Raw genomic sequence first — 25,456 nt, forward strand, 5'->3', positions numbered from 1 at the left:
GGTCTTCTAAACGTGGACTGTTGGTAGATCTCGAGGACTGTTTTGGCAAACCCTGCTTTAAGTGCTTCAGTGAGTAACAGTGGTCTGATTGTGGACTTATAATATGCCTGGGTGTGTTTGCATCCCACCTACAAGGTCTGCACTGAAGTATATGCATTATATAGTATATCTATTAACACAAGTGACACTCACTTAGAAACATAGAATTTTGACAGCATTTAAGAACCAAGTGGCCCATTTAGTCTACATACCAGTATATTTTTGGAATGTGAGAGGAAACCAAAGTACGTTGGAGATAACCCACGCATGCACTGGGATAATATACAAACTCCACATATGTAGCTCTGTAGTGAGAATTGAACCCATGACCATAGTGCTTTGAGGCAGTAATATTGACCATTACACCATACTTCAAGGGGCATTGATTATTCCCACCAGACCGCTCTTTAATCAAGCTTTCCACTTAAACCTTCACTGCATGCATCCCAATTAAGCTCACCTGTAAGACCCTTCTAGTTTGTTTTCACCGGTTATTGAGAAGGAGATTTTAAATTTGAAGATTTAATATATTGTGTCCCCTTTACTTTCTCAACTTTTTGCGGTGCATAGGAGGGAGGGCACTACAGTGGCAGCAGTGAGACACAAAGTTATTGGTTATTTCTGCGCTGAAATGCAGGTATTGAACAGATGTTATCAAATCTGGTCAAAACCATAAATACATGACAAAATGGAAATGCATGGTCAACAAACATCCTTGATGTTTAAAACGTAAGCATATTTGAATGGGTGATGTTTTGAATCAAGTAGAACCAGAACAGTGGAGCACGGTATTTCTATTTTTCATGTATGTAGTGGCAGCACTGTACCCAAATATTTTGATGCTCCTAATAGACATGCTTTCTGTAATCATTTTATTCCACTCATTTTACTATTGTTCTAATGTTTGCCCTGTTTCCAAGATACATGCGCAGTAGGAGCTGTACTGTGCGCCTCAATGGCTCCCACTGCTAGCACTATGGGACTGAACGAGCCTAGGTGTGGAGGGCCAGGCAGGAGGCAGAGCAGAAGGTGGAATACAGTTGGGGTAGTTGTCAACACAAAGGTATTAGGTTTACGAGAACAAGTATTTTAGCTGTGCCATCACGGCTCTAACAGGTATGGATCATATGGTTGAACATAAGTTGGTCGACACCACTAGATCGACACGCTGAAAGGTCGACATGGGACAAGGTCGACAGGATATTATGTCGACATGGTCTAGGCCAACATGGTGTTTTTCACTTTTTTTTTACCTGAATGTCGACATGGACACAGCATAAAGTGCCCTGCATGCGCTCACCATGCTTCGGGCACGGTGCCTCGGTACACTATTTTATTCTCCCACCATGCCCTAGCAGATGGTAGGGCATGAAATACCGCCTGTCGGCACATGTCGGCTCAAAAAACTGTGAAAGATCCCATGTCCACCATTTGACTGGCGACCTAGACCATGTTGACCTAATGCTTGTGTCGACCTAATGACCTGTTGTCCTTGTCCCATGTCATCCTAGTGGTATCGACCTAATGAATGTGGACCAACATGCAGTCGACCAACCGACCGGATCCCGCTCTAACTACGGTATGGTTTTTAAATGTAACCCTCAATGTGAAATAAAATGTATTATGTATCAAGCATGAGAACACGGTGTTGTCTATAATTTGTCTTACAAAAAGGTGGCCATACATTAGAAAGACCGGTCTTAAGGCCCCCATACATTAGTCCGACTTGTCCTATGGACAAGTCGGACCTGATTTCCCCTGCAGCTCCCCGGGAAGGGGACACACGATTAGGCAATTGATGTGCCAAGTTTTGCACATGATAAATTGCATGCAATTTATCATATGCAACTCCCAGGGAGCTGCAGGGGGAGAGTCGGGCAGGGTGAGCTGACAAATAGTCAGCAGACGGCGGACGCCGGTGAGCCGGGCATGGGGAGAGGATGGCGCGAGCTGGTCAGGAGGATCAGGCAGCCGCAGCTGTAAGGAAGAAAAACCCCAATACAAACAAATGGGCAGCCAGTGATTGGCTGTGAGCTCTCTCAGCCAATTGCTGATTGACTGAGAGAGCTCTCAGCCAATCACTGTATTGGGGTTTTTTCTTCCTTTCAGCTGCCCGATCCTCCTGCTCAGCTCGCGACCCGTTCCCCTCGCTGGTTCACCGGCGTCCCCCCTGCCGCTGCCTATGTGTCCGCTGCCCCTGCCAGCCTCTCCCCATGCCCGGCTCACGGCCTCCCCCGCCTGCTGACTATTTGTCAGCTCACCCTGCCCGGCTCTTCCCTGCAGTTCCCTGGCGTCTCCCACTGACCAGAGACTGCACATAAGATTTAGGAAATCTTATGTGCAGCCGGTGCGACTGCCCGACTCTGATCCGATGTGTATGGGACTGTGTATCGGGTCGGACGGGGCGTCAAAACCTGCAATTTGGGCCGAATGGGGTGAAATCGGGCCCAAATCGCATAATGTATGGGGGCCTTTACATCATGATTGTGTGCAATTTCCCTTCAACTCCCCAGCAGTCCTTGGTGGTTTTTGGACACACAATGTACTCACAATCTGTCATACACTCAGTCATACAATCCATCTGCTGCATGATTGTATGATTGAAGCTTCATTTAAATAGGGGGCTGGCCTACTAGGATCAAAAGGATACGAGTACCAAAAATCCAAATTTTTTTTTATTTCTTTTTTTAATTTACAGGTTGCCAGCAACTACCAATCTGCTCACATCTGCTGTGTTATTCCATTATTAAATAGCCCTAATGTAGCAATCCTCTGAAAACTGTTTTCAGAGAAGTGACAGAAGGGGCAAAAGGACGCCCACGGCTCTTTTCAGCTGCCAGCCCATCTGCCACTGGAAACTTCTGCGGCTCCCAGCATCTTCACTACAACGGGCCGCCCGGAAGCTGCACCTCTCTTCTCTGCTAGTCAGGGAGGGAGTGTCACATGACTCTGGTTGTATGAGCCATCTAAAGACAAATTGCATGTGCTTAAAAACACATAAAATCTGCTCCCAATCCCAACTGATCTGACGTGCAGCACGTCAGATCAGAGGGCCAAACGTCCAATTTCCCAGGGCCGGCATTGTATGAGTGCGTGCACACAATGTGCATACAATCCATCTAACAATCCATTGAGATTGTATGATTGGGTGCAATGCCTTTCTGATGTATGGCCACCTTAAGGAATAGCTACTAATATTGTTGCCAGAAAACATCATGTTAAATGAAGTAAGCAGGAACAGGTGTGATCACATAGAGCAGGGCTGGGCAACACCGGCCCTCCAGATGTTAATGAACTACACATCCCAGGATGCTTTGCATTAGTTTTGCTATGTGGCCATGCTGAAACTGATGCAATGCATGCTGGGATGTGTAGTTCATCAACATCTGGAGGGCCGGTGTTGCCCAGCCCTGACATAGAGGCTATGACAACATTATCTTTCAAAGCAATTTGCCTTTACAATTAACAAAAAAAAGGAAATCTTTTTCCCCCCTTCTAAAACATCTAACTAGTCAGATAAGGCAACCAATGCTTATACTATAATTAAATGATTTCCACTCCAGGCAAATTAAAAGAGGAGAGTGAAGACTAATGGCCCCAGAGGGGATTTTATATGTTATACCCAGTCACTAAAGTGGCAGTCAGTTAGCAAGGAAGGAAACCCCGGAGGACAATGCAATTGTGAATACAAATACTCTGAGTAAGTATGATCCAGAGAGACTTGCCTGTAAAGTTGAGTTACTGTACATGCACATAAATTGGGCAGCATGTTAAATAATGCATCCACTGTAGGATTAGGTATGCTCCATATTTTCTATCAATGGTTTTAAAACATTCAAATAGAAGGGGAAAAAAATACTTGTTTGTGGCTCTAAATCAGTGTTAAGCTAATTAATTTTCATTCATTCACTGAAGCTGCCTCCAGCCTTGTAATAAGAGCAAACATGTATGTATACTGCTGCCAACAGGCATAAAAAAATAATCTTGCTGGCATCATACAGCCTGTGGGTTGTACATCTTTGGTATATTATATAATGCACTTTGCTAGTCAAACTACTAATTTATCAATGTACTTTGTAATCGTTGTATTCATACACTGAGGAAAATATTTACAAGTAACTAAAGGTGCACACACACTGGGCCTTTATGCCCAGAGTGTGTATGGATAACGATTATAGGGAAAATCGCATACACACAATGGGTTTTCGCCCATTTTAGCGATTTTCCCTGGGGTGGACGGCTTTCCATAGCAGGATGCTATCAAAAACTGCCCACTCCCTCGCTCATCTGCTGGTAATACCAACATGAGTGGCCGGGCCAGCGATGATGCAGGAGCGTGCATCAGTGCTCACCGCTACCCCATACACACTGGCTGGCTTTCAAGTTGAAAGCAGCTGAGTGGCTTTCAGCTGAAAGTCAGCCAGTGTGTATGGGCTTTAACCCCTTGAGCAGTGGGTTTTCCTGGGGCAGGACAAACTTACCAGGGAAGGTTTGTCCTGCCCCAGCAAAACCCACCACAGTAAGCTGGAAGCCCCCCCCCCCCCCCTCCGCTCCGGCGTTAGTATGCCGGAGCTTCCCCGCTGCCGCTCTCACCCCTGCCTAAGCCTCCTGTCACATTCAGCAGTGACGTCGGCGGCAGGCTGGGAGAGGTTTGCGGCTCAGGAGGACTCTGGTGCCTGAGCGTTCCCGAGTCCCCCTGGGCCGCGCCAACGTCACTGTAAAATGAGCGATGGGCTGGCTGGCCGGGCGGTCAGGGCAGGGGAGCTCTGGCGCAAAGGTGACAGGGGGGAGGTGTGCTCCAGAGGTGCTGCGCCAGTTGTGCACACCTGGACACCACTGGCGCACACCTATTCTATATTAGTGGTGTGCCCGGAAATTTTCCGGGACAGCCCGCTGTGGCAGCGCAGCTGAGCCCGGAAAAATTTCCGGGCATAACACTCAAGGGGTTAATGATCAATTTGCTCTCAATTTATTAGAGTTTAATTACCAATTATGAATTGAAAATGAAACCTGCAACTGTTGCACCACCTTACAAAAAGGTCTACCTAGTAACTAAAAATTAATACATTCAACTCTAAAAAAGTATATATTCTAGTATTATGAAAAAAGGGAAAAAAAATTGATTTTACATAATGGCCATCACAGGTATGCCACTGGAATTGGTATACTTGTTTGGACTACTATAGGAAGATTATATTTGACTACTCCTTCAAGGCAAACAGAATCATATTTAAATAATAAGTATCAGCTGTTAATGATATACTGCACAACCAACTGGCACACAAACCTATGACTACATGTGTGTATTCCAATGAGCACACAATTCTGTGAATAAGCAGGTCACAATTGGGGGAGGTCCAGCTCTCTCTTTAATGTGAATAGAAGGCGTGGACATGAGTTGGCAAGGGAGAGGATAGGCTATTTCTGGGCATATATTGATACTTTGCTTTCTACCGCCATGCTGTCTGAATAAACTGATTTGACTGAGACAAGTCCAGACGGCGGCACTCACCCAAATAATATTCTCATAGGCAGTAGTTCAACTGTTCAGTGAGAATATTATTTGGGTGAGTGCCGCCGTCTGGACTTATGCATGGCACCCCTCACATTGTGACTGGTCCAGGAAGTGCTGCTCCTATCTGGACTATATATATAGAAATAAATTTAAATTACCTACCAGTAAATCCTTTTCTCAAAGTCCATATGGGATTCTCAATACATTGGGGAAGAAAAGGCACATAAAACTTCTTCATATTGGGTTTACTGCCTCCTCCCCTCTACTTCCTCTCCCACAAGCCAGTTAAGGAGAAACGGTGCCCAAGGAAGATGAACGTATGTGATGAAGGATATGAGTATATGCAAGTGTGGTGAAATTCATACCAGCACACCCTCAAACAACAATAACAGGTAACAATACCGTTAACGCCTTGTTGAACCCAACAAGTAAATATCACAATAGTGACAACATAGGCAACAAGCCAAAACTTCACAACATTTTAGGTACAACAAGATGCAGTATAGAACTCTGCACCGAGTATCCCATATGGACTTCGAGAAAAGGATTTACCTGTAGGTAATTAAAAATCCTCTTTTCTCTATCATCAATATGGGATACTGGGATTCTCAATACATTGGGGATGTCCCAAAGCTACCAGAAAGGGCTGGAATGTGCGGAGACTGCTGCAGCACCTCCTGCCCAAACTGGGTATCCAGCTTTACAAACGTGTGTTGAACCGACCAAGTAGCAGCTCTACAGAGCTGCAGAGCAGACACACCCCGAGCAGCTGCCCAGGATGCGCCTACTGCTCTCGTGGAATGTGCCTTCAAAGAAGGCAGAACCGGAAAGCTTGTTACTCCATCAACCTGATGAATTGTAGCTCAAATCCAATGTGCAAATCGATTGCGTCGAGGCCGGCAATCCTTTTTTCTGGCCATCATCACATCAAGATGACTGCAGAAACTGCGAGACCACATCTAGGTCCCAGGGTGCCGTAGGTGGCACAAAGGGGGGTTGAATCCTCAGAACCCCTTGAAGAAAGGTCTGTACTTCGAGAATGCCCACCAATTTTCTTTGAAAGAAAATGGAAAGAGCTGAAATCTGTACCCAGGTCCAAGCCTGACTACAGCAACTGCAGAAAACGGTCCAGTTTAAAATCCGCAGGCGGAAAGGTATTGTTTTCACACCAGGCCACATACCTTCTCCATATCTTATGATAATGGGAAGCCGTCACCGGTTTCCTTGCCTGTGTCATGGTGGTAATAGCCGATACGTTATATATGCACTGATTTGTCCTTGCAACCTTCTGTATGTGGGAAAAACCACAAGAATGATTAAAGAAAGAGTCAGTCAACATAGATCTTCAATCAAGAAGTGCTTTATTCCCAGCAAGGAACACTTAGATCTCAAACATTTACCGGAAGCAAGACATTAACTGGAGTACAGACACAACGTTGGGCAGCTGAAATGCCATCTGATTAATCATATACCACCTCTATGACGTGGTGGAGACCGTGGCAAACGTCTTCTCCAACGTGAACTCCAGTGGATATTTCGTCTAAAGACATTGGCCCCTCAAGGACTAAATGAGGACTGGAAAATGGGATGCTTTTTGTAGACCCATCACGCACAGTGCCTGAGTGCACTAAATACTTTAAAATCATGACATGTCCAGTGACCAGGCATTATTATTGTCCGCTAATCACCTCTGATTAAAGACAACTTGCTATTAAACAACAGCTAGCTGACACATAAATTACATATATAGTACATCCACTTAGCTGTGACCAGGTGCAGGTGTCCTCTTTGGAAGCCTCACTTGTAACCACAACTTTTTAATTGCATAACAGACACATCTTGTGTACTAGACACTAATGTATAAATATTATGGATGATTATTGTTAGAGTAGCTATGTAGCTGTCGGGAGCAGCGCCGCCAAGTGCTTGCTTCTGTCAGCAGTATCTGTCTGATGATCTGCATTGCTAGCTGGCACCGCCGAGTGCTTATCAGCGTGAGCCGGCACCGCCGTGTGCCTTAAGGCTCACTATATTATAATAGCAGTCACATACCTGTTACATTTTTTGCTATCCATATCTTCATCTATTGGGCACCTCCGTTTGCCATGTACCAAGAACAGATTGTCTGAATATGCACCCCTGGTCCCTACGTGTGAATCACCCTATCCGAGCACCATACATTATCATTTATTCCACTTTCACGCACACTGGATGTTCAGCGCGTCTGTCACTCACTTCCCTCTATACATGACAGTGCAGCGTTTTAAAGATAGACATCGGGGCACAGGGATAGCAGCAGGACACGTCACAGGGGTTCCCTGATGACGCGCCCGCACACCTCCCCGGTAACTAGGTTACCATATGCAAGCCTCTGCACACCGCCCGTGGTCCTGAGTGACAGCTCCTGGAGCAGAGGCCACATACCTTCTCCATATCTTATGATAATGGGAAGCCGTCACCGGTTTCCTTGCCTGTGTCATGGTGGTAATGACAGAAGCATGAGGACCCTTCCGGGCTAAAATCTGCTAAAAGACGCCCTAAGTCCTGGTAAACAAAGGGCCCCTGAGTGAGCAAGTTGACCATGAGAGGTAGACACCACAGGGTCTCTAAGACCATGGCTTGAAGATCTGCGTACCACACCCTTCGAGGCCAGTCCGGGGCTACCAGAATTGCAGTCACTCCTTGACTTCAAGTTCTTTTTAAAACACCCAACCTACTGTATCAAGGGAATGGGAGGAAACAGGTACACCAGGTCGTACGACGATACCATTTTGTCGTTAGCGCATCCACTGCTTCTGCCTGAGGGTCCCTGGAGCAATATCTGCCCACTTTTATGTTGATCCGAAGCGCCATCAGTTCGATCTGTGGCCATCCCCACAGATCCACAGTGCGAGCAAACACCTAGGGACTGAGACTCCATTCTCTGGGGGTATAAGTCGTGATGGCTGAGGAAGTCCGCTTCCGACTTGTCTACACCTGGAATGAAGATGGTAGATATTGCCAAGGCATGAGACTCCGCCCATGTCAAGATCTTGGTGACCTCCCTCATGCAGGTCCTGCTCTTTGTCCCCCCCTGCCGGTTGATGTAAGCAACTGCCGTCGCATTGTCCGACTGCACCTGAATCGCGAGGCTCTGCAACAGAAGAGCCGCCTGCAGGAGTGCATAATAAACCACTCTGAGTTCCAAACCTACGGAGACCATTTTCCTTGGAAACGCTGTCCTTGAGTTACCGCTCCCCAGGCGAGGAGACTGGCATCTGTCATCAGAAGGACCCAAACCTTGGATCCAGAACAGTCTGCCCGCCAAAAGGTTTTGGGTGTGCAGCCACCATTGCAAGAACAGCCTCGCCTGTGACAATAGGTGTACCCGCCTGTGCATTTTAAGGTGTGACCAAGACCATTTGGTTAAAAGGTTCAACTGGAACACCCGGGAGTGAAATCTCCTGAACTGGATTGCCTCGAAGGCCATCATTTTCCCCAGCAGTTGGATGCACTTATGTACTGACAGCAGAACCGGGGTAAGGACCTCCACTACCAGCAGTTGAATGGCTATCACCTTTTCCTCCGGTAGGAACACTCTCTGCTCCACCATATCCAAAATCATCCCCAGGAACTGGAGATGTCTGGATGGGGTCAGCGAGGACTTTTGCAGATTCAAAATCCATTCGTGAGATGAGAGAACCTGCCTTGTGGTGTTGATAACCGATATCAACCGTTCCTCTGATTGTCTAGGTAAGGGATAACAGATTGTTTAGGTAAGGGATAACATTTATCCCCTGAGACCTGAGCAAGGACATCATTTCTGCCATCACCTTGGTGAAAATGCGTGGAGCAATGGACAGGCCGAAGGGCAAATCTTGGAACTGGAAATGCTCTTCCTTGATTGCGAACCTGAGGTATGCCTGGTGAGGTTCCCATATAGGGATGTGAAGGTAGGCATCCTTCACTTCCAAGGACACTAGGAACTTCCCCTCCTCCAGACCGGCAATAACCAACCTCAGGGACTCCATCCTGAACTTGAACACCTTTAAAAAGGGGTTCAAGGATTTCAGATTGAGGATGGGCCGCACGAGCCGTCCGGCTTCGGTACTACAAACAGGGTGAAATAATACCCTTTGCCTTTTTCAAGTACCGTACTATCACCTGAGAGTCCTGCAGCTTTTGCACTGCTTGCCTGAGGATAATCTGATCCCCTGTTGCTGCCGGGAGCCTGGACTGAAAGAACCTGTCAAACTTCAGCTTGTAGCCTTGCGAAATAAGACCCTTGACCCATGGATTGAGACAGGAGGCCTCCCACACGTGGCTGAATTGCCGTGCTCCCACCGCAAGTAGGTCTCGTGGTGGGTGTAAGTCATATTTTTGGGAGGCTGCGCCAGAGCTGCGATCAGAAGGCGCAGAGGACCCAGCCTTTCTGAACTTTCCATGCGTGCCTCTGTTAGCGTTTGAGCCACCTCTCGCCTTGGGGCGGAATTTGTTAGTCCAAAAGGACTACTGGCTCTGGCCTGAAAACAGACGCCTGGGCTGAGTAGAGGCTGTCGGGAGAAAAGTGGATTTCCCCGCTGTCGCCTTTGAAATCCACTCATCAAACTCTGCACCAAACAGCCGTTCTTCTGTGAACGGAAGATCCTCCACACTACGATTGGAGTCAGCGACCACTGATGCAGCCACAGAGCGATGCAAGCTGAAACCGCCATGGCCAAGTTACTCGCATTAATTTCGCCCACCTCCTTTGGGGCATCACAAAGCACCTTCGGAACATCTTGTAAGTCGGTTACCTGAGCAGATGACATGTCGCCCAACAAAACCTCCTGGATCTGGGTCGCCCAAGTATGATTGGATTTTGCCATCCAGCAACTAGCAAGCACCGGGCGCATAGATGCCCAACTGGCCGTATACATCAATCTCAGGGTGCCATCTATCTTTTTATCAACTGCATCTTTGAGTGTGGAAGTCCCGGGCACTGGGAGTACAGTTGGACAAAGGGGCCATTGAGGCATCCACAACAGGAGCCTACCCGCCTACCAGTGGAGTCAAAAGGGAAAAGTGCATTTGAAGCGTTTAGACACATGAAATCTCTTTTCAGGATTTTTCCAAGCATATTTGAAAGCATCCTCTAAATCAGCATGTTCAAGAAATACTACATCCTGCCTTTTTTGACACACAAAAAAGGGATCACCTTCTACAGGTTCAGCCAGAGGAAGGTCGAGGATTTCTCTGATGGCTAATATTAAAGACTCAGACCCTTGCAACAGAGACTGAGACCCCTGTTGGGTAGCATCCACATCCTCCCCCTGCTCTAAAGCCTCCTCATCAGAGTCAGGCGCAACAGCAGCAATGTCACGTTTGCGTGACAAGCCACCCATGGGAGTGAGTATGTCAACCCTGGCAGAAAGGACTGTTAAATCCTGCTGCACTTTCTTAGTCTGCAGGGTATTTGCAGCTAGTTGAGTGGACATTGTTTCCAGCATGGTCTGTATTCTGCTGGCCCAGGAAGGCTCTTGAGAATTCCCCTGCGATCCTCCACAACATTGTGTGGGAATACCACTAAGCTGTGGTGACCCGCCCACTAGTCTGGGGTGACATACATTGTTCACAAGTGACTTGTGAAGTAGATGCAGGAGCAAACTTTAGTGCCGCAGATCATACAACTTTCTAATCATCTTAGAAACTGTAACCACCCCACAGCACACGTACAAAAACACCAAACAGCAAGAGACAGTGTGAAGTGTATAGAAGCTATGTGAAGTCTATAACACTTATAATGTGTGCCCCAGAATGCTTAACAAGCAAGTGCGGAAAGGACCCAGAAATATTGAGGAGACCAGCACACCCTTAACCTTAGCCCCCAGATTGAGGAGCTGGTTAGCAGTAATATATTTACAGATGGAGCGCCTCTCATTCAACCTACCTATGGCGATTGTATCACCAGCCCGCCATGGCGGGCCACGGCGTGCGGCGTCGCAATACATTTTAAAAGCTTGCTGATTCGCAGTGGCGTCACCGGATGAGTGCAATACCAGTGATCATCCACCAGATGTCACTTTTTGAAATCCTCATCGAATGAATGAAATTTGTGCTGCAGCGTGTGCATGAAGCGACTACAGTATTAAAAAGCTCTGTAGCGCAGGAACTACTTTGCTACTACTGTACTGTCCAGTAAGCTACAGTACTGTAGATAGACAGCTCTTATCAGGTGTGTAGGCTAGTGCATAAGCGTGCCGCTCTGCATGTTGTACATTAAAGTACAGTATGCCTGAGTTTGATTATTAAAGGGAACTTATTTTTTTCCGACAAATTTACAGTAGGTCAGTTACTGTATATTTAGCACACAAAAACTCCTGCCTCCCTATTAACCTTTCCGTGAGTCTGCATGGGCACGAACGCTAATGCGTCTTAATGTTTTGGTCAAAAGGAGTGGAAAGTCTGGGCGCTCTTTTCAAGTGTTGTAAAGTAGTGGATAAGCGTGCCACTCTGCAAGTTTTACAGTAGTAATGAGCTGCATTAGGTGGACAACTGGAGGGGACCTTAACTACGGATGCTTGCCACTTTCCTTCCTGGTGTCATATAAACTACTACTTAGTAAGCCAAGAGTCTCCTCTTTCATATGATATCAGTATCAAGTCTCTAGGATACAGAGAACCGGAGATATCAGGGTACAAAGTAGACACATTTTTCCCAATTGACTAGAATGGACCCCTTAATTCAGACACGAGTCGCTACAGCGTCTTATTAGTGTTGAATGTATTGTATTCAGCCTTGACCAACCCCCGCCTCCCTTTACAGAGATTGCAATGAAAGAGGTCGATTCAGTCAAACTTGCTGGGTGGAGGCTTTTTACAAACACTGTGCATTACACAGCCTGCTCTATGGTTCTTGTGCATGGACTAACACCAAAAGGCTTATATGAAAACAGTTTATTTATGTTTGTCTAGAGCTATTAAATATAAGGTTTGTAAATGTTTCAATTAAAAAAAAAATCATAATAACAATAAAAAACATTGTTCCTAGCCCGTCCATAGAGTTTTTCCTATTTGGGCAATAAGTAGCACTTGCTACTCAATAGCACTTTGTGTACTTAGTAGCACAAACAGCTTTTTTTTGTGATCTGCTGTAACAGTTACAGCTATAAGTGATAGCAATATAAGTTTAATGGGGATAGATAAAAGCTCCTCCCTAAGTCCTTGGATGCAAAAACACTGTCTTTAGACTCTATATACAGGATCTCCTATTTGCGGTACTCCGTAGTAATGAGTTGCATTAGGTGGACAATTGGAGGGTGCCCTAAGTACGGATACTTGCCGCTTCCTTTCCTTATGTCACATAAACTACTACTTAGTCTCCTCTATAAGCCAAGAGTCTCCTCTTTCATATGATATCAGTCTCTAGGACAGTGGTTCCCAACCCTGGTCCTCAAGTACCCCCAACAGTGCACGTTTTCCAGGTCATCCGGCAGGTGCACTCATTATTCAGGCACATTTGAAAAGATTCACAGGTGGAGCTAATTATAGCACTTGTGATTCCGTGTGGAGACCTGCAAAACATGCACTGTTGGGGGTACTTGAGGACCAGGGTTGGGAACCACTTCTCTAGGATACAGAGAACCAGAGCTATCAGGGTACAAAGTAGACACATTTTTCCCAATTGACTAGAATGGACCCGTTAATTCAGACATGAGTCGCTACAACGTCTTATTAGTGATGAAGATATTGTATTCAGCCCTGACCAACCCTCTGCCTCCCTTTACAGAGATTGCAATGAAAGAGGTCGATTCAGTCAAACTTTCTGGGTGGAGGCTTTTTACAAACACTGTGCATTACACAGCCTGCTCTATGGTTCTTGTGTGTGGATTAACACCAAAAGGCTTATATGAAAACAGTTTATTTATGTTTGTCTAGTGCAGCGGTTCTCAAACTGTGGGTCCCGACCCCTCAGCATGGGGTCACGACTCCATGTTGAAGACCATCAGATTAACGTGTCTGGAGGGGGTGGTCAGGGGATAACTCATTAAGTAAACACCCTCTGCTTCCATCTTCCATCCACCTTTCCATTTTTACACCCCCTCATTACCCACTGTCTCCCTATTACAATAGTGGTCACTTCACTGACCACACATGGGGTGACCATTCTGTGGTAACTTGCTGGGGTCCTATAATAATTTTTATTGTCTGACGGGGTCCCCGAGCAAAATAGTTTGAGAACCCCTGGTCTAGTGCTATTAAATATAAGGTTTGTAAATGTTTCAATTAAAAAAATAATTATAAAAACAATAAAAAACATTGTTCCTAGCCCGTCCATAGAGTTTTTCCTATTTGGGCAATAAGTAGCACTTGCTACTCAATAGCACTTTGTGTACTTGGTAGCACGAACAGCTTTTTTTTTGTACAGTTACAGCTATAAGTGATAGCAATATAAGTTTAATGGGGGCAGATAAAAGCTCCTCCCTAAATCCTTGGATGCAAAAACACAGTCTTTAGACTCTCTATACAGGATCTCCTATTTCAGTGGTTCCCAACCCTGGTCCTCAAGTACCCCCAACAGTGCACGTTTTGCAGGTCTCCACACAGAATCAGATAATGAGCTCAACCTGTGGATCTTTTAAAATGTGCCTGAATAATCTGTGCACCTGCCGGGTGACCTTGAAAACGTGTACTGTTGGGGGTACTTGAGGACCAGGGTTGGGAACCACTGTCCTATTTGCAGTACTTAGTAGTAATGAGCTGCATTAGGTGGACAATTGGAGGGGGCCCTAACTACGGATGCTTGCCGCTTCCCTTCCTGATGTCATATAAACTACTACTTAGTCTCCTCTGTAAGCCAAGAGTATCCTCTTTCATATGATACCAGTTTCTAGGATACAGAGAAACGGAGATATCAGGGTGCAAAGTAGACACATTTTTCCCAATTGACTAGAATGGACCCGTTAGATCAGACATGAGTCGCTACAGACGGTTCCTTCATGGATTAGCGCTGCTGGAGATATTGTAAAGTAATTTACTGTATTCAGGTCAAGTCGACCCCCTCCACCCCTGGGGGAAGGGGAGGAGGCGGTTGACTTCAGCTGCATACACATTATGCACAGTACCAACAGTTCAAAATATTCAGCATTGGCTACGTGAACGTAAATATTTTTGTTTAGGATCATTACACTACACAGCCCATTTGCTCGCAGCGATGTTCACGAGCATCTCATTCCGCACGAGCGTCTCATACTGTAAGCGCACTCGTACGGCGAATGGCGGGATTCCATCGGCACATTACAGTATCACTCCGACGCTAGCTTGATGGAGCATAAGCCACCCAGTGGTGGCGGATTGTATTGCATGGCGTGCGCCCACGCCCCTTGGCAGACGGCAGCGCAAAAAGAAAAGTGGAACGGCAGAACCTCCGCCAAGGCGAGCTTGTGGCAATATTGAGAGGCGCTCCATCTGTATACACAGAATATATATACAAGCATGTGCAACAGCTAAAACACCCAAATGGGTGTCACTATTTCAGTTGCTGCCTCTGCTACAGATATTTTTCACTCTGTCTGGAGCCTGTCAGCACCACTGAGGAGTGTCTGTTGATGTATAATGGCACCTACAGCATGCAGGAAGAAGCAGGAAATTTGCGCCAGAGAGCTGGGTCCCCGCTCTGAGCAACCCCCGTCCCTTACAATGGCGCTGGTGCTTTCACTAATCTTTATACTGGTGCTGTTGCTATAGTTAGCAAACCATAATAACACATGCCCTGGTGGTCCCGTGGCAGTGTAAAGCATCCAGTGTGAACAGGGTGCTGCACGGTCCCTGTGCAGGGACACCGCCATCACGCCGCACAATAAACCGGGGTAAGTGGAACTATACAAGTCTCACTTAGATTTGTTTGCTACAAAACTCAACTTTATTTAATGACCTTTTTGACCTCAACGCCATGCCCAATCCTATGCCCGAGGCTATCATAGTGGTATTACCTACCTAAGCCTGGCAAAAAACCCAGACTACCTTCGTACAGACCTATTTCCTGGCAAAGATTCTAGCCATTTGGTTAAATGTGATACATTCTATTATATATTAGGATCAAACCGGATTCATGCCAGGCATGTCTACCAGTATTAATTTACGGCGTTTATACACACATATTCAAGCCTCACATGCGAAGGAGACATATTTGGTAATCGTTTATTTTGATGCCAATAAGGCCTTTGACTGTCAAGTGGCCTTATTTGTGGCAAGTAATGATTACATGGCCCAATTTGGCCCAATCTTTTTAATATGGGTGCAGTTGATATACCTTCACCCGATGGCCAGGATCTCTGTCAATAGTCACATATCAATTCTGTTTAAATTGGGTAGGGGCACAAGGCAGGGCTGTCCACTTTTCCCTAGCTTACTTGCTATAGTAATTGATCCTCTAGCTTGCATACTTAGGAATCACCCTGACATAGCTGGACTCAAACTGGGGCAGAGGACTGACACAATGTCATAGTATGCTGATGATTTATTGCTTTTAAACAATTATAGACTCTCCATGCCAATCACCCTACAGGTTATGGAGGAATTTGGTATATACTCCAGTCTCACCATTAACTGGATCAAGTCATCCATTATGCTTCTACGCAGTCCACCACCCTCTGATCCAGTTACTCCTCTTCCGTTATGCTGGGTTTCTCAATTTAAATATCTAGAGATCATTATTTATTTATTTATTTATTAACAGTTTCTTATATAGCGCATACATATTACGCAGCGCTTTACAGAGAATATTTTTGAACATTCACATCAGTCCCTGCCCCAGTGGAGCTTACAATCTATATTCCCTACCACATGTACATGCACACACAGACATTCTAGGGTTAATTATCACTAATAACAGTCAGGACTTTATCCCCAAAAACTTGACCCCACTACTTTCCTACATTAAAGATAAATCAACGGTGTGGAATTAATTACCACTAAACGTCACCGGTCGGGTTAATTTAATTAAAATGATTATACAACCTAAGGTTTTATATGCGCTCCAACAATCACCGGTATATATCCCGGCCTCCTATTTTAGACATTTAAATAGTCTACTCTCTTCTCTGATTTGGGCAAATAAACGCCCTAGGATTAGCAATGGTACACTCACTAGATTCAGAACAGATGGTGGGTTAGCTCTTCCACATTTCAGGCTATTTTATTATTCCTGTCAACTTTCTCACCTTAGATTAGATGGATACAAGATGATATTCAGTTATCACTCCCCACTATATTTATACACCAAGTGTGTCCTACTCTCACACCCTTGCAGATGCTACCAGGAGGTAAATCCCCTCCACATGCCCCTCCACTAGTTATTCAGGCTGTTTGATGGGTTATACTAATACTGATCCAGACACTCCCCTCTGGCATTCCATATGGCTTCCTGAACGTACTTGTCTTTCTGGTAGGCGGCTCTAGTCGTCTTGGGGAGTAGTAACAATTGGGCAATTATACGAGGCTAATATATTGAAGTCATTTCAACAATTAAAGGAGGAATATGGACTGTCCCAATTATACTTTTTTTCGTTATCTACAGCTATGGCATGCTCTTCATACTCAATTTAAGAACAGCCCCCCTATGTTATTACCTTCCCCGTCAAAACTATTTTTAAATAACCTGGGACAAAATAAAGCTATTTCCTTAGCATATTCCCTTTTGCTATCCTATTTACATAAGGAACCTCTTCTCACTTTGAAAGCTCGGTGGGAGGTTGATGTGGGGCCTATAAGCGATGAAGAATGGGAAGTGACAGTGGAACTTCCACGACATGCCACGATCTCTGTGAGATTTCAACAGGTCCAACTATTTATATTGCATAGGACATATTTGACCCCAGTTAAACTGGTCAAATTTGGAGGACATACTACCTCCGATTGTCCTAAATGCCATTCTATGCAAGGGAACTTTTGGAATCTTATCTGGGACTGTCCCCTGGTATCCTCCTACTGGGCACAATCTACAATAGGATCTCCTGCGGTCCCTGCACAAATTTTGACACATACATATTACTCTTAATAATTCAGAAATTCAATATGTAACTAATGTCTGCTCTATAGCTAATGTTATCATAGGGACCTTCTCTAGCTGAATGGAAGGCCTTGGTAAATACTACCGTGCAACATGAAAAGTATGTTTATATGTCTCGTGGCTCAATCTCTAAATTTGGGAAAATCTGGACTAGGTGGTTGGATTCTCCATATTCCCCAATACTCCAATTACAGACACTTTGTGTCAGTGGTGGCCACTCCGGGCGCTGCTTGCTAGTCTATCTATATGTTGATATACGCCTTATTTTTCACTCCGTCGACAAGTCTTTACTTGAAATGTATTCTACCAATGATTTACTGTTTTTAGTGAACAAGATTTCTCATGGGTTGCTCAGTATATAAATGTTTTGTTCTACCTTTTCCTTTCTCTCTTTAATATAACATTTTCAATAATTATATTATAAAGTTTGAACAGAGTACAGACACCGTAAGACTCAATCATTATATGCTTTATTAGCACTAAAGCATTCAATGTACCTTTTACAACTTTAACTTGACACTTTGCAACCAACCGTACCTTGTACTTGTCATTATCACTCCTACATGTGATGTCATGATTGCGCTGTATTGTTCTGTGATATTGTCATTGTCTAATAAAAATACTTTATTTAACACTCACCACTGGAGTCTTCGGACTGATCCAAGGGTGTGTGGCAAGCTGGGGGTGTGAAGCGCTGCAGCGTAATGCCCACCATGACAAGCACCCACTCAGGACAGTTTAGTACCTTGTAAGGCCTGCAACTGTACCTCTCCCCTGGCTTCCCACGAAGCGTGGGAGCTGTCCAAAACAGGCTCCCCAAAATAATAAATAAAGTAAATGAAGGAAAACTCTCTCCGAGAGCACATTTTTCTAAACTGGCTTGTGGGAGAGGAAGTAGAGGGGAGGAGCCAGTACACCCACTATGAAAAAGTTTTATGGGCCCGTCTCCTGCATAGGACCTCTTTTTCCCCAATGTATTGAGGTTTCCAGTATGCCATATGGATGATAGAGAAATGTATATATATATATATATATATATATATTCACGATACCTCCTGGCCTGGCTGGGTCCAGGTAGGAAAAAGCGGCACTCCACAGACTCCAATAGTATAAACAAGTGTTTTAATCCATAAAGGTATTAGGTACACACACACACATACAGATGGAGCCAGTGTCATCTATCCCTATAATAGGATTAAGTGAGTAATTGGATTACCCTGCTAATCCCCTACTGTATTATTCTATGTATTGTATTGCAGCTGAGAACAATAGAATAGCCATGGCTAGACATGGTGAGCCATGGCCTAAGGAAGATAGATGAGATGGGATCCTACTGTACACACACACACACACACACACATATATATATATATATTTATTTCTTAAATTATGCTGAAAATGGTTATATACCTAAAGCTGGTACCAAAATGGATTCCCTGGGTCCAATTCTTGTAGTCATCTGATTTGTTAAGATCACCTACAAAAAAAAAAAAAAGTTAGACTATTAAGCTGCTTTTTGCCCATCATAGACTATAGACAAATCAGTTAAAGATTGTTTGGAATAAGCACAAAGGAGGGCAGGGAAGGCTGTAACACAATCAAGTAATATTGGGATGATAAGGGACCTGCAATTCTGCCCTTTATATTAGTAACCCCATAGGAGTTATCTTAGCTCCTCAGCAAGATTGCAGTCAGTAATATTAAAGTGAATAAATTAGTTTTTATACAGAAAATAATTTACGTTAAAAGATAAATGAACCTGACTCAGTTAACACTAGAACAATGTAATCATTTGTATCACTCACCTAAATAAGGACTACTTTATTTGATGTATTCCTACCTAGAGTAAAAATCATATACCGTATATACTCGAGTATAAGTCGACCCGAATATAAGCCGAGGCACCTAAATTTTAAAACAAAAAACTGGGAAAACTCATTGACTCAAGTGGGACCCTCACTCAAGTATAAGCCGAGGGGGGCATTTTCAGCATAAAAAAATGTTCTGAAAAAGTAGGCTTATACCTCGAGTATATATGGTACATATACACAACCAAAGAGACTGACCTCAGTCCGTTTCAACACTAGGACGATGCAGACGTACTCACCCTGCCTCATCTCTCCCACCAACAGACTACATAAATTACACAATAGGGTAATAAGTGTTCAAAGTTATTTAACTCAAACGGATTTGGAGGCACATAAGTATACCTCAGTTTCTCACAGACTGACAAAACATAAGAATGATTAAAACTTAATTTTGAATTTTAACCCAAATTGGGGACGGTTAACCTTGACTACAAATACCCCAGTTTATAGGATGGCTTACAGTAGTCGGCTTTATCTCCAATAGGAAATATTTTAGAACAAACAGGAGCAAGCCTTTCCACACAGTTAATAGCTACTCCTCATACTCCACTTTACGTAAAGAAAGATTTCTCTCCATGGGTGTATTCAACCCATTCGATCTAAGTAAATTTGTGTGTTTGTCAGCATCTGTGTTTGGTGTGCCTGCACCTGTCTGTCAGTGTTCCCACCAAACAGATAAAGCTTTGTGTATCCAACTTATCTTAATTTACTCCAGTCCCAACCAATCTTAAACTGGGTACACATCTATACAATCCCTGTTTTCTTCCGATCGTTCGACCGACCGTAGACCCGTCGGACCGTCCACAAACAACAGCCGATACACGGGTACACACCTGTACAATTTTACTTGCGACGTCTGATGTACTCCCGTCCAAACAGTCGTAAGAAAAAGATTGTACCACCGTACACACTGTCTCGATTTGGGCGATTGACACGTCATACAGTATGTGAACAAAATTATCACAAAATTATCATAATGGGCTGGGTTAGGGCATACTTATAGCAAACCACTATATAGATGGGTTACGTGAAATTAGTCAGCCAGCAGGGTGACTAAACTTCTATATAGACGGGTTATGTGTCTACATTTTAGTCACCCTTTTACCCGTTAAAAAAAAAACCGACGTGGGGTCCCCCCCTCACGGCTGTAACTAGCACCAGGCTGAAGAGCCGGGGCTGGTATTAAAAAAAAAAAAATCAGGAAAACCGACAAATAGGGCTTTTTATTTTATTTTTAAACCAGCCCCAGGCTCCAGATCCGGTTCCCAAAATACGTGGGACAAAATGATTAGGGGTCCCCCGTATTTTAAGAACCAGCCCCAGGCCAAACCAGCCAGCAGGGTAATGCCACAGCCGGGGGGAGACTTTTATACAAGTCCCCCTGGCCAAAGCATTCAGCCCTCTGACCGGTCAGCCTGGCCAGGGGTCCTGGGGAAAAGAGGACCTCCCCAATAAAGGGGTCCCCCCCTCCCGTTCTTACCTGACCAGGCATTAAGCCTGGTGCTGTCCCCGGTGACCCTGTGCGGTGGCCACCGGGCTGATTGAAGTGTAAAAAAAAAAATAGAATAAAAGCTATTGTCTTTTACTGTGGAACTATGAGTCCCAGCAAGCCTCCCCCGCATGCTGGGACTTGGAGAACCACAAGTCCCAGCAAGCGGGGCATTAAAGGGCCCGCTGGTACTTTTAGTTCCGCAGAAAAAAAAATAGTCAAATAAACACACTGAAAATAAAACTTTAATACATCCAAAGACCATACATACTGATACTTACCTATCTTGAGCCCGTCGGTAGGTCCCTGGGTCCGGTGCCTTAGTTCAGGTGCTGGTCCGGGGCTCCAGAGCTGAAGAGTCCGGGGTCCTGGATCCGAAGAAATCAATGGGGGACCTGTGGAAGGAAATCCTACTCACCCAGGTCCTCTGGCGAAATCCCCACATCTTCTCCGTCTCCGCCGTAGTCAGCCGCCGGTACCCATTGGACTTTGAGAGGCGCAGAGATGCTTCATCTTCCGCGCCTCTCATCCGAATGATTCTATTGGCCGCCTAGCGGCCAATCAGGAGCCGAGAAAGTCGGAATCATTCGGATGAGAGGCGCGGAAGATGAAACATCTCTGCACCTCTCATTCCAATCGGGTACCGGCGGCTGACTACGGCGGAGACGGAAAAGATGACGGGGATCTTCGCCAGAGGACCTGGGTGAGTACGATTTCCTTCCACAGGTCCCCCATGGATTTCTTCAGATCCAGGACCCTGGACTCTTCAGCCCTGGAGCCCCGGAACCAAGCCACCGGACCGGACCCAGGGACCTACCGACGGGCTCAAGATAGGCAAGTATCAGTATGTATGGGCTTTGGATGTATTAAAGTTTTATTTTCAGTGTGTGTCAGTGTGTTTATTTGACTATTTTTATTACTGTGGAACTAAAAGTGCCAGCGGGCCCTTTAATTCCCCGCATGCTGGGAATTGTGGTTCTCCAAGTCCCAGCATGCGGGGGAGGCTTGCTGAGACTCATAGTTCCACAGTAAAAGACAATAGTATTTATTCTATTTTTTTTTTACACTTCAATCAGCCCAGTGACCACAGCACAGGGTCACCGGGGACAGCACCAGGCTTCAGAGCCTGGTCAGGTAAGTCCTGGAGGGGGGGGGGGGGGGGGGGGACGACGACGACCCCTTTATTGCGTACACACTGCACTTTTGTTCCGATATGGGACCGTCCTGTCGGATGAAAATTAAACATCACTGAACCTTCGACCGACCGAGTATGGACGGACAAGACCGTTTTTGGCCGTTTATCGCTCGTACGGGACAGCGTACACACCTATACAATTGAACGGCCATCCGACCCAGAACGGAAGAACGGCCCGACGATTGTATATATGTGTACCCAGCTTTACTCAGTGGTCTAGTACAGAGTCCAAATAAAACACAGATACTGATTATATGCAGATTATATTTTAAATTCAAATGATGTGGCCACATACATCAGGCACCACAGATAATTGAAAGCCTACTGTTTTATATATATCTGTCTGGCTGCGTATATGTGTGTATGTATGTGTGTATAATTATATATATATATATATATATATATATATATATATATATATATATATATATATATATATATATATATATATATATATATATATATATATATATATATATATATATATATATACATATACATACATACATACATATACACACACACACACACACACACACACACACACACACACACCCCCCCCCCCCCTACAAGGCTTAACATGCTGTAATGAGCCATGAGATTTTGCTTTCCTTCTGCGATTATACTGCTGTTCTAACAGCAACACTCCAAGGATCATGTCCATCATGCAAAACTTTTCTTTTGTGTACATAGCATATAAAATGCTTAGGCAAAGTGCGTGTGGTTTCTCTCAGGATATGGCATTATGGGTATGCCGGTTTGCATTATTCCTTTAAACCAAAGCTAAAAAAGCTCAGACCGCAGCAATATTCATTTGAAAACTTGCCAAGTTATTATGTTTGGAACAATAAATACATTATACACATAAAATAGAATCTGAATGTCAAAGAGTAAGGGAATAATGCAGGCATCTGCTGAATTCAAAAAGCCCAATCAGGCAAGGAGACTTGCATGTTGTTTCCAGTAAAAATATATTTGAACTGGCGCAATGACAGAAACTATGCATAAGCATGGCCCTTTTTATAACTTCCACATTAGCAAGCTAATCAGGCATATCATGCTGTTAACTCCTCAAGCACTGAGGCCGTTCCACTGCCTGCTGGTAGAGCTTAGCTATATTTAGCCTACTCAGCAGCAATTCAGTGTGGAGCAGCCTGGGAGTCATGGACAAAAATACATTGTATATTACTGCAGCAAACATATGCAGGAGCGCATATGGGATTTATCATTTATGGCAAGTTGAAAGCAGCATTATTACAACAATTATATCCATTAGAAAAGATAAAAGTGTGAAATCTTGTGGGCTTGATGTTTTTTGTACAAATAATTCTAGATGGTTCAGTTGGCTTTCATAAGTTACCCTTTCCCATACTATATATTATTTTCCCGATAGGTCTAGTAATATAATGCACATCATATTATGTATAATTTGTGGGAATGGACTTACATTTTAAAAAAAATAATTCTGTCTTAGTTTATCTGCAAAATATGCATATGGGAACAGCAATGCTTCGGCACGAAAATAAAGCTCATTGCATTGACTACTATAAATGGCAGGTGGCATGGGTAGTGTGGACAAAGCAGCAACAATATACACATGAATGCAACAAAAACACTTCTGGGGTAGGTATAAAAATATATATAAAAGTACAATATATTGGTACTGCACTATGCTGCCAGTATGCAGTGCCCAAAACATGATAAAACGATAGTAAGTCAGCATCCTACCTCACTTCGAGAAAATCTGCCCAGGTCACAATTCTTACATTTTCAACGTATCAATAGCTCTGCAGTGACAGCTTGGACACAGATAGAAGAGAAGTGCACTTGTTTCATCGATAGAGGGTACTCATCCAAAGTTATGCTTTCTTGATGCATATATCCGTATAAGATTATACAACAACCTAACTAAGCAGTCAAACAACATAACCGAACAGACCAATAGGTACTGGTCAGCACTTATGATCACACAGATGGTTCCTGTCAGGGGCGCTGGAACGTTTTTAGGTTGGGGGGGGCAAGATATAATCTCATTTTGGCGCCCCCTAAATTGCTATATGTTACCCCCGGGCACTATACACACTGGCAGCGGCATATACACGTGGGCATTATACACAGGGCAGCGGCATATACACGTGGGCATTATACACAGGGCAGCGGCATATATGCATGGGCATTATACACAGGGCAGCGGCATATATGCGTGGGCATTATACACAAGGCAGCGGCATATATGCGTGGGCATTATACACAAGGCAGCGGCATATATGCGTGGGCATTATACACAAGGCAGCGGCATATATGCGTGGGCATTATACACAAGGCAGCGGCATTTACGCATGGGCATTATACACAGGGCAGCGGCATTTACACGTGGGCATTATACACCGGGCAGCGGCATATACATGTTCTACCCTCTTGGTACCAGGGAACTTTTAGCATTAATTGCCCCATGGGCAAACTCACGATTAGGTAGGTCACACTGGATCACGGCAGACGGTCGGCTGCTTCTGCTGCAGGGCAGTGGCTGGTTACACTGGAGATGGGCTGTGGGTCTGGCACCCCTGCTGGGACAGCTGGCTTCTTTCCTTTACTCTCTCTCTTCCTTCAAACAAGGCCAGTCACGCCGAGGCCCTCAGCTCGGTCTCCCTCTGACACTGATGTGCAGTGCATTCTCCCCTCGCTTCAGTGGGTGGCTGTTAGGTAGCGGGGTCACCGCCCTCCCGCTCTTTGGATGCGGCTGGTGGAACTGGGCACTGAGGGTTCTCTCCTCCCTAGCCACCTCTCAGTGCGTGGCCGGCGGTGCTAATACATACCCTCCAACATCTGAAGGGCAGAAATCGGCACACATTTAGAAAGGGGGTGTGGCCACATGTAAATGGGGCGTGGTCACGGTTAATTTGGGGCGTGGTCATGCCTCCTTTCCAAATGTGTACTGGGCTTTTTTTTTTTTTATAAGGGGATACACTCTTAACTTTAGGAGCACTTTAAGTGCTGTTGGGGCAAATTCCTTTAATGTGACGTGCTGCAGCTCAGTCTTATGACATGTGATGGCTGCTGGCATATTAAATAATGAATTTATTTTCAATGTTCTGCCTACAATAACTTATGAATAATCTTTTTTTTTTATTTTAGATTATTCATAATATTTTAGGCAGACGATTGAAAATAAATGCATTATTTAATGTCAGCAGCCATCACATGTCATAAGACTGAGCTGCAGCACGTCACAAGAATGAGAAGAGATTTATTTAAAAAAAAGTTTAACCTACAGTATGTGCTCCAGCCTCTGGCCGCCGCTGGCTGCACCTGATGACCCGGGT

The 25,456-nt window shown here is 44.7% G+C and overlaps 1 protein-coding gene across 2 annotated transcripts in view; it reads right to left on the reverse strand.

Moving 5' to 3' along the window:
- The window catches only part of RAD51C (RAD51 paralog C), an 84,395-nt gene that overhangs the window by 22,561 nt on the left and 36,378 nt on the right, over positions 1–25,456 (reverse strand). For both annotated transcript variants that reach the window (XM_083173972.1, XM_083173971.1), the window contains one exon: positions 18,992–19,058. In XM_083173972.1, coding sequence (XP_083030098.1) covers positions 18,992–19,058 — 67 coding nt within the window. The remainder of the gene's footprint in view (positions 1–18,991; positions 19,059–25,456) is intronic.

This window comes from Crinia signifera, chromosome 2 (assembly GCF_055691185.1).
Source record: "Crinia signifera chromosome 2, ASM5569118v1, whole genome shotgun sequence".
Taxonomy (NCBI): domain Eukaryota; kingdom Metazoa; phylum Chordata; class Amphibia; order Anura; family Myobatrachidae; genus Crinia; species Crinia signifera.